This window comes from Centrocercus urophasianus, unplaced genomic scaffold, assembly GCF_019232065.1.
Source record: "Centrocercus urophasianus isolate 14NV4802_14NV808 unplaced genomic scaffold, USGS_Curo_1.0 seq_9, whole genome shotgun sequence".
NCBI lineage: Eukaryota > Metazoa > Chordata > Aves > Galliformes > Phasianidae > Centrocercus > Centrocercus urophasianus.
Window position 1 is genome coordinate 29,048,456 of NW_024885532.1, and position 17,858 is coordinate 29,066,313.

Sequence of the window (17,858 nt, forward strand, 5' to 3'; positions counted from 1 at the left end):
TTATTGTAAAAAGAAAAAAAAAAAATTAATATCCAGTCTAAATCTCCTCTTCTAGTTTAAAACTATTTCCCCATGTCCTGCAACAGACCCTGCTAACACATCTGTCCCCTTCCTTCTCGTATCCCCCATTAAGATACTGAAAGGTCACTCTCGGGTCTCCCTGAAATTTGTCTTCTCCAGGCTCACCAGCCACAGCTTTCTCAGCCTGTCCTCCCAGAAGGACATAGCTTTGAGTCCTGACACCCACAAAGTGTAAACAAACAAGAAACCTGTCAAATTTCTTAGACCATAAATAAGCCTAACCAAAGACCTAACGAACATCCAGTTTGTTTAAAATCTTTCAATTTAGTTCATGCCTTATTTTACACATAACAGCAAGTTAAACAGGTCCCTTTCAGCATTTGCTGATTATACAAACCCAGGAGGATGACTAACACACTGGAAGGCTGTGCTGCCATTCCACAAGATCTGAACAGGCTGGAGTTGGGCATGGAGGGACCTGATGTGGCCTTAGCAAGACCAAATGTAAAGTCTTGCACCTGGAGAGGAATAATCGAATGCATCAGTACAGGTTAGGGGATGACCTGCTGGAGAGGAGCTCTGCAGAGTAGGACCTGAGTGTTCTATTCAACAGCAGGTTGGCCATGAGCCAGCAGTGTGTCCCTGTGGCCAAGAAGGCCAGTGGTATCCTGGGGTGCATTAAAAAGAGCATGACCAGGACGTGAAGGGAGTTGATCCTCCCCCTTTACTCTGCCCTGTTGAGGCCACATCTGGAGTACTATATCTGGTTCTGGACTCCCCAGTTTAAAAAAGACATGGATCTCCTAGAAGGAGTCCAGTGGAGGGCCACAAAGATGATAAAGGGCCTGGAGTATCACCCACATGAGGAAAGGCTGAGTAACCTGGGTCTGTTCAGACTGGGGAAAACTGCAGAGGGATGTGGTTAATGCCTATTAATATCTAAAGGGAGGTAGAAGGCAAATGGATGAGGGCAGGGCAATTCTCAGTGGTTCACAGGAGTAATGGCCTAAAACTTGAACACATTAAGTTCTGTACTAACATGCTGAACAACTTCTTTATGGTAAAGGTGACAGAGCACTGGAACAGGTTGCCCAAAGAGGTTGTGGAGTCTCCTCCTGTGGAGATATTCAAGGCCCACCTGAATGCCTATCTCAGCTACCTATTGTAGAATTCCTGCTTTAGCAGGAGGGTTGGACTCAATCTCTTGTGGCCCCTTCTAGCCCCTGCAATTCTGTGATTAATGTTCTGTACTACCACCAGCTCATCTGGCAAAAGACTGACACTGGCCTGCATACAAGTATGTAACGAAAATCAGGCTCAATTAAAAAAGAAAAAAAAAAGAAAAAAAAAAAAAAGCAACTGAGCACACATTATGAAAAAAACCACTATGATTTAAAGAAATATATAAGAAAGTAGGTAATAATGAATAGAGATTTAAACCAAGAACAACCTGCATAGTGCTTTTCTTGAAACAGAAGAATCACAGAATCATAGTTGATCCACAGTGATACTCGAGTCCAACCCCAGGCTTCACACAGGAACACCCCAAATCCAAATCCTATGTCTAAGAGCGCCGTCCAAACACTCCCCGAGCTCCAGAACCTCAAGGCCGTGCCCACAGCCCTGGGCAGCTGTTCCATGCCCACCGCCCTCTGGCGCAGCCCCTTTCCCTCACCCCCAGCCGCCCTCCCCTGACGCAGCTCCATGCTGTTCCCTCGGGCCCTGTCGCTGTCACACAGAGCAGAGCTCAGCGCTGCCCTCCGCTCCCTGTGAGGAGCTGCAGCCGCCATCAGGCCTCCCTTCAGCCTGCCCAGCTCTGGGCTGAGCACAATAGGGGCCTCAGCCGCTCCTTATACGTATTCCCTTTTAGCTCCCTCACATCTCGGCAGCCCTCCTGTGGCCGCTCTCTAAGCCCCTTCTTCTGTGTTCTTCTGGCACTGCAGTGTCCAGACCTGCGAGCAGCATTCAGGGCAAAGCCGTGCCGGCACGGCGCAGAGCGGGATCAGAAGAGTCTGCAGGTAGCACATAACAGATGTGAACATCCATACAACAACCTTAATACACGTTACGTAGTCAAACTGTACCTGCATCGCTACAATGCGCCTTAAATACTTCAAAGAAAGTAGGTCTTTTCCCAGATTTGTAAGCCATTTTTTAATCTCACCGGAACACTTGTTGGAAAACCTGAGAAAATACAAGGAAACAGCGCCTGACGCAGAGCTCACAGCGCCCCGCCTGCCCCGCTCCGCACGGCTAAGCGCCAGCGCCGCACGTCCCATGCTGGTAGTTACCTCAGCGGCACGCTCCAGAAGGACGCGACCCGCTGACACCGCTCCCCGCGCACCGACGGACACCCAACGGCCTCGCGAGCCTCGACCCCGGCAGGGCAACGAGGCGGAATGCCCGCACTACCCGTGCGGGGATATTACCTCCCTCCAGCCTCCGGGAGCGCTCCGCTGCCGCAGCATCGCCCCAAGCGCGGGGGTCCCGCGGGCACGGCGCGGCCCCGCCGAGCTGCGCGCTCCCGAGACGCCGCCACGTTCAAAGCTTGGCGCCAACGCCGCCTCCCGCCGCATGCGCGCTGCGGCGGGAGCTGTGCCCGCCTCCCCGCGGGGAGGACGGAGGCGGCGCAACGGCCGCCGCTCCTCAGGGCCGGGAGGCGGTTGGCGCTCCGCTCACTCCTCCCTCAGCGCCGAGCGCCGCCAAGCACGAGAGTCGCGGTGTGACTGCGTTCCTGGAACGACACTGTGTGACATCTGCACCTGCTTTCCCTCATAACCTGTTTCTCACAGCGCACTGTCCTTCCCATGACGAGATGCCAACTCCCCTGTGCACTCACCTGCTACAGAAAGCGTTATAATCCTCTGCATACTCGTCCATTCCCCAGACTCTTGATTCTTAGCCAGAGCAAGGAGTCCATAAAACAGCTTCAAGTCAGATGAAAAATTCTTCCTGCTATTACTCTGGAGTTCGACATGTTCTATTCCAGTCAGTTTTCCACCTGCTCTTACAGCTAGTGAGGCACAGGCTGCCTTCCCACAGCTGTGGGTGCCCCATCCCTGCAGGTGCTCGAGGCCAGGATGTGCCCAGCAGGCTGAGCTGGGTGCCCTGCAGCCCATAGCCCATGCTGGGACGGGGATGGGCTTTAAGGCCCCTTCCAACCCAAACCATTCTGTCATTCCATGAGTTTGCGACTGTGCTATAAAAGGGCCTCTCCGTACCAGTCACTCTTCCAGTATACTTCCTTTAATCCTGCAGAAGGCTGTGCAGGTGCAACTACTGCTTCTTCCTGTAGCATTGTAGAAGCCATACCATTTATTCAGATGATGGCTAGTACTTTCCATGTTATTCTCCATCCTATTTATTTTTTTCCCCACCCAGTCTGCAGTCATAAGTTCTACCTTGGTCATCTTGATATCTTTTTTCTTTTCCATTCACTTGATAGGAACAGTGCTCTACAAAACCAAACACAGCACCTAACCTCAACCCATTTTGTTTTTAGCTATGAGTGTTTCCTGAATAGCAATGCCTTTTGTTCCATAAGAATGTTGTTTCGTCCCATTCAGGCACTCAAAGGGATCTTTCTCACCCACACAGTGGAAGTTTAAAGGCATCATCCCTACTGATTCTTTCCGCCCTGCTGTCCCATGGCTTTTATAAAGCAACGCTTTTATAGAAAGGTGAGGGGTGGTGTAAAGAAATCATGGAACATCACAGCAAGTCCAGAGGTGTGGAGGATTCTACAGTCTCTACAGATTCACAAATGCAGCTCTGATGAATTTAATTACTTGATGTTAACTCTGTTACTTTAGAATTGACATAACTAAAGTGGTGCAATTAGGACAGAAGGACTATTAATCTAATACGAAGGCACCTGTATAGCTGTAATTTCATTATACAGATATTAAGCCACCTTTCCCAATCTAACTGTTTTCCCTCTGGGCTTTTGTACCAGCTGAAGTACCCCCCATCTCCCACAACAACGCAGCTGACAGAAAAACAGTTTGTAGGCAATCCCTAAGTAATGGGGATGTTAAAACCTTTTAGCAACGACAAAGACTTCTCGCAAAAGATTAATGGCCCGCATTCTCTGCTGGGTCACCAGTGGCACCATCAGCTTATCAGGGCTTTGTCAGCTTTAGCTTCTCAGCTCTTCCTTTCAGCCACCAGGCAGACCCGCCATGGCCCTGGAAGCCCCAGCGATGAGCCCAGCCCGTGCGACAGGACGGAGGGCAGGAGGAGCACAGGCTGCGCCAATTTCCCCCTCAATTAGCGGCAATTAACACCGGCTCGCAGACGGCATAAAGGCAGGGCCGGGAGCCACTCCTAGCTGACCTTTCTGCAGGTACCACCATGGAGAGCTTCGTCTTTCCCCCTTTCGGCTCGTTCCAGAGCTTCAGGGGCGGCCTGCCACCCAACCGCAGCGGAGAGTCGACACCGAAGCAGCCGAGCTGGAAGCAGAACAAGAGCAGCGGCCTCGGCCCCTTCCCTGTGGGGCCGCCCACCCCGGTGTCGGCCGACTACCTGGACAGCTGCCGCCGGGCGCAGCTCAAGGCGCTCCTGTCGCAGGTGAGCCCGGGGCTGACGCCGCGGCTGCGCCGGGCCAACACCAAGGAGGTGGGCGTGCAGGTGAACCCGCGGGCCGACGCCGCCGTGCAGTGCTCGCTGGGGCCGCGCACGCTGCCCGCCGGCCGCCCTCTCACCCCCGCCGCCGCCCGCGCCCGGGGACGCCTCGCGCTCTACTCGCCCTTGCTGAACCCCCGCCTCTTTACGCTGCCCGAGGCCGCAGCGCACCGAGAGGAGGAAGCGGCGGCTCCGGCCGCCCCCGAGGAGCAGAAGGCGGAGGGCGGTAGCGACGAGCAGCGGGACGGCCCGGTGGAGCCTGCGGAGGCTGCGGCTTCGAGCGAGGTGCCGCGGGAGCAGAGTGCCGCCCCTGGGCGCCGGTCCGCCTTCCAGGTGCGTAGCGCGGGGAGACGGGTAGGGTCCGGGGGGTGAGGAGCCCTGGGATGGAGCTCTGGAGCGGACATGCGCCTTGTCCCCCCAGCACCGGCCGCTGCCCTGGGAGCATCTCGCCCCTGTAGGCGGCTGGTGCTGAGGGCGGGAGGATGCTGAGCGAGCTCTCTCTGCAGTTCTTGGAGCAGAAGTACGGCTATTTCCACTGCAAGGACTGCAAGACCAGATGGGAGAGTGCTTACGTGTGGTGCATCTCTGGGACTAACAAGGTACTTTATGTGTAACAAAACAGGTCTTGTCTTGCTCCTGACACTTACATGTTTGACACACCATCCCTGAGAAATGTATCATGGTTTAGGCACAAGTGTTGGGTGATGGTATTCAACATCTTAAGTATTACTGAAGACTTAATCTTCTCAGGTGTACTTCAAGCAGCTCTGCCGCAAATGCCAGAAGGGCTTCAATCCCTATCGCGTGGAGGCAATCCAGTGCCAGGTACGTTACAGATTTCTTTTTTGGTAAAGTTATGCGAGTTGCTCATGGACTCAGTTCGTTGTTACTGGGACGATAATTCTGTCAGAACTAGGAAACGTTTGGGAAAGGGGTAATTGCATAGGACTCATCTTGCTGATGGCCTACCTGAACAGTTTTCTGTTCATACCATCTAGCATTCCATCTAGTAACGTGTAGAGTAGTGTTGTGCTTCTAGGTGAGAAGCTTTAACAGCTTAACTTCATGGGGTTTATTGACTTCATGGGGTTTAATGCAAAAGCTCTTTTAAGCCTATCAGCTCAAGTACCTTCTTATGATTAAGGGAAACCAACACAATGCATGCCTCTTATCTGCTCCCACTCTCACATTTCTTAAGACCTGCTTCAAGACTCGCTGCACCTGCCCTCAGAAGAAAAGGCACATTGATCTCACGAGACCTCATCGCCAAGAACTCTGTGGCCGCTGCAAAGGCAAGAGGCTGTCCTGTGATAACACCTACAGCTTCAAGTACATTGTCTGATTTGCCTGCCCTCCACCAGTTTGTGCTCTGCGTGTTGTCTGTCTTTTGTGATGTTTTGACCTTAGGCTTTTGACCTGGCATTGGATAATGGATGAAGACTTCTGTGTTATTTATAAAATATTTAACTTTATTGTATATATGCTGTAATTAAAGTTCAATAAAAGTTTGCACTGATTTGTTACCTGCTTGTTTCATCTTGCTGTGATCAAGGAGGAAAGCATATCTGGAAAGAAACAACCAGATTTCCCACATAGGCTTTGGTTTTAGTCTACATTTAGGTAAGGTTTAGTATGCAGTAGCAGTTTCTTTCACTTGAACTGAACTAGTGTGGAAGAAGGCTGGGGTTGGAATTGTGGTAACGGTATCTGCATGTTTCTTCCCCCTTAGCAAATATATACTTAGAAATCAAATAGCAGGTTTCTAAGGATACGATGTGTGTACCTTGTAAGATGAGTAAGCTGGTGTAACTTCAAAAGCTTTTTGAGATGGGTTTTCTTGTTTGTCTAGACACTGCAGCTACAGAAACTGTTATACAACTATAGTTGCTTAATTCAACCACAGAGCATTCTGGTCTTCCAGGGTATCTCAAAGGTAGTGAGTAATTGAACACAATTAACGGGAACAAAATGCAGTCAGTAGAACCTTGGAAAAACCTTTTAAAGAAGCATATTAAGATGTTGCTACTGCTTGTGCTATTCTAGGGCTTTGAGGGGGCAGAAGCCGAGAGGTTCAGAAGGAAGTGAAAAGCTTTTCCACTACATGGACTCTCAAGTAGAACAAGCTGTCCACAGAAGCAGTACGCTCCATCTTCAGAGGTTTTCAAGACTCAACTGGCTAGAAGCCTGAGTAACTTGACCTTGTGGCTACTGCTACTTCAAGTGGAGGTACAGCAAGGTGACTTCCTGAAGTGCTTCATCCAGTTCTTTCCAACTTGAGTTTTCCTCTTGATGAGGATCATCTTAAAATCAAGCAAGCATTCTGAAATGGGGTTAAAGGGGAGAGGGCTTTACTGTGTTCTGAGAGCCTGGGCTGCCATGGCAGGCTGGACAGATTTTCTTCCACTTTCAGTACTAGGAAGAAAAATCATTGAAAACTAAGTCTGGAGTTAACAGGCCTGTTGTTAATGTTTTTAACAGAAATAAGCCTTTACTTGCAGATGGTGGTGTTTTTTTTGTTTTTTTTTTCAGTTTGAATCTGCTTTAGTCAGAGATAATAAAGGAAAAAAAATACTACTTCTGGGTCTCTTTCAATGTAATAATTTAACCATAAGCCATGGAACAGGTGTCTTCTGGAGGCTGCTTCTCATCCATACCATTGGCAGCAACATAGGTATACATACAGACACAGTCTTAACAAGTACTCTGTTGTGATTATATATGACTTTTATATTTTAGTTAAGTGGATGTACTGATCCAAGTATCAACCAAAATTACTTCACAAAAACAGTAAGTGTATTTACAGAGCGAATAAGTTACATAGTTGTCAGAACAAAAGTGTCTCAGATGTGCATCAGATTTACATGCATACATTTAACACTGGACAGCAGTTAAATGTAAGAAAAAAACATACAGGTATGACTTTTATATATATACATTACAAATAAAATAGGACATCTCTTTAAAGAAACTTAACAGGAGACCTTGCATTTCACGTTAATGTTTTTTTACTTTTTATACTCCAAATTTATATTAAATAAAAATAAGCATGCAATACAGTTCAAAAGATTTGACTGCGATGGGACTTTCTCCTACAAAATGGCAAGTTAAATTAGATCAACCATCCTTTAATAGTATAAATATATTCATAAAAGCAACCCTCTAGTAAAAAGCCGCCAAGGTTCTTAAAAAAAAAAAAGAAAAACAAACAAAAAATCTACCAAGACACTCGGGGGCCTAAGAACAGACCTCTGCAATATGATCCAGTACCTTCAGAGACAGTAGCCTAGTAACATTAGGAAATGTACTTCATAGCAGCTCGTTGTTTTAAGATACGGTAGTCATATTCAAATTACAGTGTACATTAAACTGTAGTCCATTTACTATTTGTTTCATACACACAGGCTCTCAGCTTTTGACCAACAAGTTTGCAAGATTCCGTGGCCAGCTTCATTCTGCCCATCTTTCACTCAACCAAATAAGAGAAAAAAGGAAAAAAATGTACAAGTTTTTTTCTTTTTTTTTTATAACAAAAAATATTATTTTGTGAAGGAAACATTGCACTTCTGCCAACCTAAGGTTAATTTGCTATAAAGGAAGTATTGTTCAGTGTAGTAGGCTTTGGTAATGCAACGGAAGTCACTTCTTCAGTAGTGAGTTGCAGTTGCTCAGTGAAATGCTAACTGGTTTTTGTGCAACAGAGAACAAAGGATGTTGTCCTGGATGCTCTATGCTACCTTCGTCCTTACAGTATTGCTACACATTTGAAGTTCAGCCCGTAACTTTTTAGAAGAAATCCTAAATGTAACAAGAGTGAGTACAGTTTGACCAAACCTTTGTAAGGCTGAGAAGACATTGAGCCACCTCACTCCAACAGGGCAGCACTCCCAGCTTGACAGAGGGGCCCAGAGTCCTGTCAGAGACTTGTGCCGGAAACGCTGGAGTCTGGAAGAAAAGTATTGATGACCCGGTAACTCTGAGCTCTGCGAATCATGTCGCGGATCTCTATGTTCAGTTCCATTAGTTTGGTACAGATTTCCGTCAGGCTCTGGTTAGAGCCCACCAGTGCATAGGTGCCCGTCTGACCCAAGGTTTGGTGCCGGAAGTAAATGTTCAGCAGTGTCTGGACTTCATCATCAGAGCTACTTCCAAAGATGTCGTTGGGCCACAAAATCCTGCAACCCAACAGGAAAAGAATGTGCGGATCATTATGGGTTATCAGCACAGACCGAACCTAAGTGACCGAGGTCTCAACAAAGAGAGCAGACTTGGTCACATCACAAGCCAAAGGAACTCTCTTGTTTATGCCACTCAGTAATTACTGATAGCAGACACCGACATCACACAAACGCATGATTCCTATTTTCTAAAAATAAAAGGCTAAGAAATCTCATTCAAATAATGAAGTGAAACTGGGTTGAACATCAGCTGATGGCAGTGACATACATATAGAAAGATTCTTAGGAGCTTCACAGCAGTACTTTGTATCTATGCAATGCTGTTAAACGTCTTCATGGTGGTAAACATCTGTGTTTGTACTGCTGATTTGATATCATTACTTATGGCACATCCCACAAAAGCTACTAACATCAGTGCCCCACGTATCTGTTGAAACGTAATATTAATTATGGTGACTCAGCACATTACATTTAGTATGAAGTTAGGAGAGTAATGAATGCACGCTCTTCTAATAACATGAAAGTCTACCATGAACTGCATAGTACAACTTGCCTGCATTCCCTTATTTGCCGTACAGCCTTAACCAGCTCGTTGTTTTTCAGACACTCCAGCATGGACTGAATGGCTGCTTCTGTAGAATTGAACGTGGGCTCAGATTCCATGCTCAGAGGCTCAGCTGCAATTGCAGCAGTAGCATCCTTAAGATTTTTCTTCAACTCACTCAGTTCTCTTGACATATTTAGCAGCTGTTCCGAGGAGAAAGATATGAGATGTATGTTTTCATTCTCCATAGGTACCAAAGAATGGTTATTTCAAGTCTGTTCTATTAGCAGTAAAAATTATGGAAAATACCCACTTCAACAAGGATGTTCCTTGAAACTTTGTGCTCTGTACTGTAAACAGAAAACACGAACTACAGATTTTTAAGCTTTGAGTTTGAGATTAACTATGTGGGAATTTTGTCCTCCTTTTGCAAGAGCACATCTGAACAATCTTCTATCTGTCATTCCCATTTCATATCTGTTTTCATATAATTATGCATAAGTTCATGAAAACAACTTTTACTTCTCTTATCAGTGATGTTATTTATTTACAATACACATGCAGGAGCTGGTAGGCCCTTTTCTCAAACGCTGAAACGTTAAAGATCTACCTGTAGATGCTCATGTATATTAAAAATAACCACTGTCACATGAACCAGAAATGGAACTTCTTTTACATAGTTGCTCATGGCTCCAGCAAAATGTGCTCATTTTATGGTGAAACAATTGTCCCTCATTCCCCTATGGCCATAAGATGTGTTATTTATAGCAATCTAACAAAACAATCTATTAAACAGTTATAGTAATCAATCCTCTAATAAAGAACAGAAGATATTTCTCAAATCTCAGCCACACTAACTAGATTCCCAGTACCTGTTTGTCTCTTAGAAGGAAGTAGCCCATGTGCTTACAAGACTGCCTGGAGAACAGTTTCTTAAGACACAACAAGTATTGAAAGTATTTCTACTGTTATGGTACATCTCACATCTAACAAACCAACCATCTCTGTTTACTGGAGAATCTGCAATATACTAGAATGTGACAGAAGATTCACTTTGTCGCTTAAATGTTTGTAATGCAGTAAGCAAAGTACATACAGTAACTTCCTCTCCTCAGCAGTTTAAAATATATGGACTTCATCAGGAAAAAAATATACAAGGAATGGCAAGTTATTGTTACTGTCTCTCTTGAAATTATCATCATTCAACTTAAAGTGATAACCTTGAAGATAACTTCAAAAGTAGCATCTATTTTATGCAACTGCTGACAATAAACTCCTCAGAGCACAAAGATGTTTGGGTTGAAAAAGATGTGTTGTTATGCCATAAATACTTATCTTCATAATGCTGACAATAAAAAGGACTCAATTATGGGATTTTGTTAACTACAGTACTAAAATACGTTTAACACTCTTGGGAAGCATTTAACTGATTTCACTTTGATTACCCACAGAACAGGATCAGGAAGACTCGGTAATGTTGGCTACGTACCTCTGGCATGGAACTGACTTCGTGCACTTGTCCAATAAGTTTACAGTAGGACTGAAAAAGCAACAGCAGCTGGAAGTGGAGTTTATATAATCTCTGACACAGTTCCAATTGCTAGGGAGAGAGTTACAGAAGAACTAATCAATAAGGATCCATAAGTCAGGATAGTTTTTATTAACCAATAAAACCAATCTGAAATAGTTTAGTTCTTCAAAAAACGTTATTTTACCAAAGTATGATCATATACTATTTCAAAAACCAACTAATGATCGTTTTTTCTGCAGATAAATCATATAAGACATTGGAAGTCAAAATTACAGTAGCTCTCAAGTAGCATGTCAGCACCAATCTCAAAGCAGTTTGTATGGGTTAGCTGACCACTGCAGCTGGAAAGCAGAGGCAGGACATGGGAGAAATGACTTGGACTTATAGAACATAAAACTCTTTAAAATATCAGAGATAGCCAAAGACCATGTCTGAGAGGTTGGAAATCCAAGAGAGAAACAAAGAAGTATTTGCCCACAGGGGCCAAAGCTCCTGCCTGCTACTCTCACAGGAGAGGTAGAAGCAAATAAACCCAGCCTGGAGTGGGGCAGAGAAAATGCCAGCTCTGCAGTTTAAACTTCAGCTCGTGGATTTTCCAGCATCTTAATGAAACCATACAGCAGATAGAAAGAATTTAATGTGTAAGAGAATGTCTAGCTTCACACTGTCCTGTGAAGTCTAATTTGTTTCTTCCAGAGGACTGTGCAGCACCATACGAAAAGTGTTGGATGCACTGAAGTAACAAGAAATGGGCACATGTGCCAGAGACATCAAACTAACATGCTGGTGGTGCTGCTGTCTGTGTGTGTCACCAGGAGGGGATCTCTTGGAGTTCCACAGATGGATCATGGTGGGGAGGGTAGGAATATTTCATCTTTGGCAAATTACAGAAGTGAAAATTCTGCAAGTGCATGTCTGAAGGCTTCCAGTCATTTACAGGAAAGACTTACAGACTTCAAACCACATTTAATTTGTCATCTCCACAGGAAGAGTGACCATGCGCAGGCTCAGTGATCTTTCCATTGACTTGGGGGAATGAGAGCAGAACTTCATGCTAAACATGGCAGGAAAGAAGATTCTGTTTATGCCTTTGCCTCCTTAATGGACTTCAGCTGCTTGCTCAGTAGAGGTCAGTGCAAATGTCAGCACAAATACTAAGAAAAAGTACTTTAGAAACATAGGCATTAATTTGACTGTTTATATATGGTTCAATATGTAAGTGTCAGGGTTTTCACCGATAAGATAAAATGAGAACCACATCTTTAGCATTCCAGTTCTAAAATTTATTTATGAGCCCAAGAGTTGAGGTCAAAAGAGCAGTTTGATGGCAAATCTCACCTTTGTTCATCAGGTAAGGGTGGGCACCAACTGCCTAGCTATGTTTGGTCAACCAAGGGCATTATCAGAACTGGGCAGAGCTGGTGTCCCTGCCCATCCCATGGGAGGGCAATGGAAGAAAGTGGGAGGCGGGAGGGACCACCAAGTGTTGGGGGTCAACCTGGCCCCACACATCTGTGGTGGGGCAAAGGAAAGGAATGTCTGTGTGACCTGCTCAGCCATAAGTGAATTATGGGTGCAGTGCAGACAAAGCCTACTGTGGCCAAAAGAATGACAAGGTAGAGCATGAGGGATGCTGTCTATTAAACTTGCTCAGTGATCGTTCTCTGTAACTGAGGCCACACAGCACTGCCAAACTTGCATCTGTATTACAAAGGCTCCTCCTTCTGCAAGTAAGATTGACTTTTCAGACAGAACCTCCTGGAAGAATTCTCTGTCTTCTGGTTGCTTCTGAGCCACAGTTGAGCATGAAGTCAGGAATGCCAACAGTGCACCAGTAATGCCAGCCCAGGAGGCTCACTTGCTCCCCGCTCCCAGTCCAGGTTCAGTAGCAGGGACACAGGAGGTTCTACAGAAATTCACTCTGTCCAAATTTTGAAGAACTGGTAAATCTAATGGGCAGGTAAACTTCAAGTTGTCAGAGAGGTAAAAATTAACTCAAAACCAGCACATGGTGAAATATAATTAAGAAATACAATAGGTTGGCATGTAATACACTGTTTTCTAGTCTTTGGAGCACAACAATTCAGTGCTACCCTGCTGGCTGCTAACCTGAATAAAGACAAACTAAGGTTGAATTGAAGGCTCAAGTTTGAGTCTTTCAGTATGAAGCTATCATATCAAAGAACTCCATTTTTTTTTCCTCTTGACCTAAGAACATTCATTAACATATAACAAAAACAATTTTAAACAACTGTCTACTATAATTTTTAGTTTTTTCACACAGAATAATTGAAAATTGTGAAATTAAAAGAATTTTTAAAAACTGATCTTCTACTCCAGCATATGACAACCATTTAAAGGCTCAGTTTTCACAAAGTTATATGACAATTTGAAATAGCATATGAAAGTGTCAGAATTTTGGCATAGTATCTTTAGATTTCACAAAACACATCTTAGTAAATGATTTTAGTCACTGCATGTAGAACCACATATTTTACAAGAAAATTCCAACAAAAAAGGAAAACATGCTTAGAAGTAAAACAGTAAAATTGGGGTGTATTAGTCCATCTAGAGATGGACAAAGAATATGAAAGAACTTCAACTTACTGCAAGAGATTCCATTTGCTACACAGCAAGCATGGCACAGGAGAAAAGGAAAGGAAAGAAAGTATAGTGTCAGTGTCATGCATGCAATAGGAAGCACAGCCCATCTGTAACAGCATAACTTGTCAGCAGTATTAGCAATGCTTGCCTCAGTAACTGCCTGGCAGTGTTACATACGGCATGCAGAGCACTCAATAAAATCAAGCTCTGAATTCTAATGGTAAATCACAGTCTAAATTCTAATAGTAATTTATAGTCTAAATATCCTCCTCAGTTAGACCTTCATATTTATTAGTTTTGATTTATCCTGCTCAGAAGCCCAGGAGCTTACAGTGAATTTGGGTTAGGAAGTTCAAGAAATAACACTTTTATTTAAATTTTCTTTCCTTAATATTGTAAAGAGCTCATATTGCAAAGCACTCCAACATTATGCAGGGTTTTCAAGCGATTAACAGTACTGATTTTTTTATTTTCTTTTAAAGAAATATTTTATTATTTAGGAATACTTCTATTTTTGGATGTAATAGATCTGAACAAATGTACAGGATAAGCTGTTGGGTTTATTACTTGGCACACTACAATGGAAACATTTTATACATAACTTAAGCAATCATAAGAAAAAAAATAAATGGAAAATGCCAGTTTGGTCTGACTACATGGCAGGGCCACTTGTTCAGATCTGCATTCCCTTCTCTTACCAGTCATGATTCACTGATCTGTAATTCTGAAGCTATTAAAATGTCAGTGTAAGCATTGTTGTGAAGTAATAAAAACTCCAATTTACCCATAATAGCATTTCAAAGATTAAGGATCACTGTCTCAGAAATAAATTTCTCAAAAAAGAAGTGCTCCTCTTTTCTCTACCAAGAGCTACACTCGCATTTTGTGCATGTTTAATGCAGATCTCCTTACTAATATTATATTCTTGTGACATTTTAGATGACCAGAACAATGATGTCAATGTTGTAGCCAACAAACCACAGTGATGTCTGCCCAGCTGCAGCCTGCACATGACACTAATAAACTTTGGAAATTCTTACTAAAATGATTTACCTTCAGTAAATCAGTAAAAAGGCATCAGATAGAGAAAAGTCAAATAATGCTAACTTTATATGGTCACACAAAGTACTTTGGTCCTGTTTCTTTCCATGGCCTTGCAATTAAAAGTGTATGAAAAGTATCGTACCAAATCTTGCACTAACCTTCAACAAAACCACGACAAATTTAGCTTTACACTTCTGCAATGCTTAATTTTAAGCCTTTAATGTTCTTTGAACTGTTTTTTTTTTTTCTTTTTTTCTTTTTTTTTTCTGTAAGAGTGTTAGTATTCTTAAAAAAGCCTTCCTGTATATCCTGGCTTCCATGCAGTTCATGAAAATTAAGTTTTGTAAAGCTGTGTTTCAGATAAGAAGAGGACAAGAGCAGACAGAGCACCGTGCTCTGGGGGCGCCCATTTGTGTTTTTAAAATCCTGTCTGCCTCTCTCTTGGGCTCCTCCGAAGCTCAGCATGCCAACAAGTTTCACTCAGACTTTTGAAAAACACTGAATCCAGGTATAATTTCTAACGTGCCATGGAATTGACTTTCAAGAAGAGAGAAAGCAGAAAATAAGTGAATTCCATGGTCTTTTTTTTTTTTTTCCACACAGGGAAACTTTTTTTTCTTGTTTACTGCTTCAAAAATGATAAAATAAACAAAAAAAAAGTCATGGAGAAGGGGGTAGGAGGTGTGAACTGGGATTTCATCTCATATGTAAATCCCTCCTTCATCAGAAGAAACTATACAGATCTTTCAAGGAATATTATAAAATCTTTCTGAATACTCATTCAAATCAGCATGGCTCTCCAATTCCATGATTGTAACTTTTCTTCCTCACTCCTTAAGCATAAAAAATGAAAGTTGAGTAGATCATTTTTTGACTAAATGACATTTCTTTTAGTCTCCAGTATCGTGGATCTGGGCAGAATGCTCCTAGCTTCCACTTTTCTCCTCAGTTTCTACTTTAATGCCTATTTTAAGGGAACTGTGATAGACAATACCCAATTAATGGCTTAGTCAGCTGTATCTCTCTACTTGCCCCCATGAGGCCCCACTGGCAGTACTGTGTCCACCACAAGAAGAATGTGGAGCTGTTGGAATGGGTTTAGAGGAGGGCAATGAAGATGATCAAAGGGCTGGAGCACCTCTCCTATAAGAAAGGCTGAGGGAGTTGGGCTTACTCAGCTTGGTGAAGAGAAGGCTCTATGGAGACCTTATGCAGCTTAACAGGACCTTATAATCAGGAGTGACCAATTTTTTACATAATCTGATAGCAATTGCAGAAGACAGAATGGTTTCGAACTACAAGAGGGGAGATTTTGGTTAGATGTTAGGAGGAAATTCGTTGCTATGAGGGTGGTAAGGCACTGAAACAGGCTGCCAGAGAAAGAGCGGATGCTCATGCCAGGAGCGGTTCAAGGCCCAACTGGATGGGATCCTGGGCAGCCAGATCTAGCAGGAGGAACCCATGGGAGGGGGTTGGAACTGGATGGTTTTTAAGGTTTCTTCCAAGCCTATCACTCTATGATTCTATGACTATGAGAATACCAAATATTTAGAGTCACTGGATCACTTACACTAGTCCTTCATGCAGCTAATAAATGTTTCAGCTAAGAACCCTCAACTCCCACTGAAACAGCAACCCTTTGATTTATTACTGGAAGAAGAATTACTTTTCTGTACTATTAGCAGAACAGAAGATAGCAAAATACTAATCCTTACATCACTGGCTTTCCTTCTTGCTTTTTTCAAGGAACCATTTTTATATACTATAAAGAGACAAGAGCTACACAATTGCTTCTTAAGACATTAAAACTGTGATGGCAACACAGTTGTCAGTCATTTGATGACATAGGAGAGTCCCATCATAACAAAACAGTTGCTCTGTGCGAGAGTTTTTAATTGCAAGCACATTTTACTGGGGTATTCTATGTGATTTGAAACTGCATCAGACAAAAGCTTTTTCTCTCAAACTGGAAAGCTAATATATACATGAATATATTGTATTTTATATGTATAATATATACATGAATATATTGTATTGTATATGTATCAGAGAGAAAAAGAGAGATACAATATATGTTGTTGAATTCTTCAATATCCACTGGAATTGAAGGACAGCAGAAATTGCTCCATTTGGAGAAAGCCAAAAACCTGCTGTGGTCCTCTAGAAAAGCTGTCCACAAGAGCCAAACTGAGCTTATCGTGAGTCCATGGATCTGTCCAACAGTGGTCAGACAGTATAAAGAAACTGAAATTTCTAATCTAATTTCCAATCAACCTTCTAATTTAATAATGAGATTCACTTTGCCTTTAGGTATACTGTGACTCAGTTGAACTCCAGATTACTATGGCGTCAGGATGTAAGCCTTCAGTCCTGTAGGTGGCCCAGAGTCATTGAACATTCAGCCACAGGAAAACCCACAGCAAAAGGCACATTCTCAACTTCTCTAGCAAAGTGCTAAGGGATGCAATGTGCTTTTAAAATCCATTAACAGCTTGAGTTTGTACAGCCCACACTCAATAGACTGTAATCTTTTGAATGAGCAAGTTTTAAGGAAAGTGTATACTGACTTTGGACTTGCAGAGTAAGCTGAATGTCTCATTAGGAGACAAATACTTACTTGAATTAGTTACTAATAATAGATTTTAAAAGTGGGATCTTTCATGTATCTCTTTTCAAAAATAAAAAACAAACCCCAAACACCCCAAACCAGTCTTTGGCTAGATAAAAAAATAAAAATCCCCATTTGGCAGGGAGCAAGAATGTACCATGAGATTTACTTATCTGTTACATGTGGACAGACAGCATAACAGTATGTGCAGGTAATCTGTCAATAGATCAGCTCCTCTGTGCTTAAGATTCTGCAGCATCAAATGACCGAATGTAGCATCACAGCTTACAAATCAGAGACATGGACCAATCATGCCATCTGTTGCAAGAGTAAGAGGTGGAAAGGCATTTTGGGACATTCAGCTGTTACCCAATTTGCTAGTTCCAGTAGCTGGCCTTGACAACTTCTATTTCAAGCTCCTTTAATGTCAGAGTAAGCAATTTTTGCCTTTGCCTATTTCCAGCAACAGTAACAACAGTCAACAAATCATGTGCAATTATTTTGAACCAGGATCTGATTAGGGAAATCAGTGCCAAGTGAATTGTGCACACAGGCAAGCAAAACCCATTTAAGCCAGTTGTGATGCAACCCTGATGGCAAAACTGAATCTGATCTTATGTCTGTTTTGGGGTTCTCTGGGGAGTTCTGAGAATCCTAGATTTCTGCACTCCATAGAACAAGGTATTGCTTTTTTTCCTTGCAGTTATT

At 43.3% G+C, this 17,858-nt stretch overlaps 3 protein-coding genes across 6 annotated transcripts in view; 1 reads left to right on the forward strand and 2 right to left on the reverse strand.

The window, feature by feature from the left end:
* The window catches only part of BRCA2 (BRCA2 DNA repair associated), a 38,154-nt gene extending 35,070 nt beyond the window's left edge, over positions 1-3,084 (reverse strand). For 2 of the 4 annotated variants that reach the window (XM_042838971.1, XM_042838968.1), the window contains exons 1-2: positions 2,313-2,392; positions 2,106-2,205 (exon numbers count right to left, since the gene is read on the reverse strand). In XM_042838971.1, the coding sequence (XP_042694905.1) occupies positions 2,106-2,172 (67 nt within the window). In that variant the 5' untranslated portion in view covers positions 2,173-2,205; positions 2,313-2,392. Of the gene's footprint in view, positions 1-2,105; positions 2,206-2,312; positions 2,393-2,450; positions 2,526-2,860 lie in introns of those variants that run through there. The other 2 variants (XM_042838970.1, XM_042838969.1) reach the window with 2 other exon arrangements.
* Positions 3,085-4,374: 1,290 nt separating this feature from the next.
* ZAR1L (zygote arrest 1 like) lies at positions 4,375-6,073 on the forward strand. Its single transcript, XM_042839050.1, has 4 exons — positions 4,375-4,977; positions 5,151-5,243; positions 5,395-5,469; positions 5,843-6,073. Exons 1-4 carry the CDS (start codon positions 4,375-4,377, stop codon positions 5,984-5,986), a joined length of 915 nt encoding a protein of 304 aa, XP_042694984.1. The 3' UTR covers positions 5,987-6,073.
* A 1,277-nt stretch (positions 6,074-7,350) lies between these two features.
* The window catches only part of FRY (FRY microtubule binding protein), a 160,017-nt gene continuing 149,509 nt past the window's right edge, over positions 7,351-17,858 (reverse strand). Inside the window, exons 59-61 of the mRNA XM_042839018.1 lie at positions 10,853-10,963; positions 9,373-9,566; positions 7,351-8,816 (exon numbers count right to left, since the gene is read on the reverse strand). Of these exons, the coding sequence (XP_042694952.1) occupies positions 8,558-8,816; positions 9,373-9,566; positions 10,853-10,963 (564 nt within the window). The 3' untranslated portion in view covers positions 7,351-8,557. The remainder of the gene's footprint in view (positions 8,817-9,372; positions 9,567-10,852; positions 10,964-17,858) is intronic.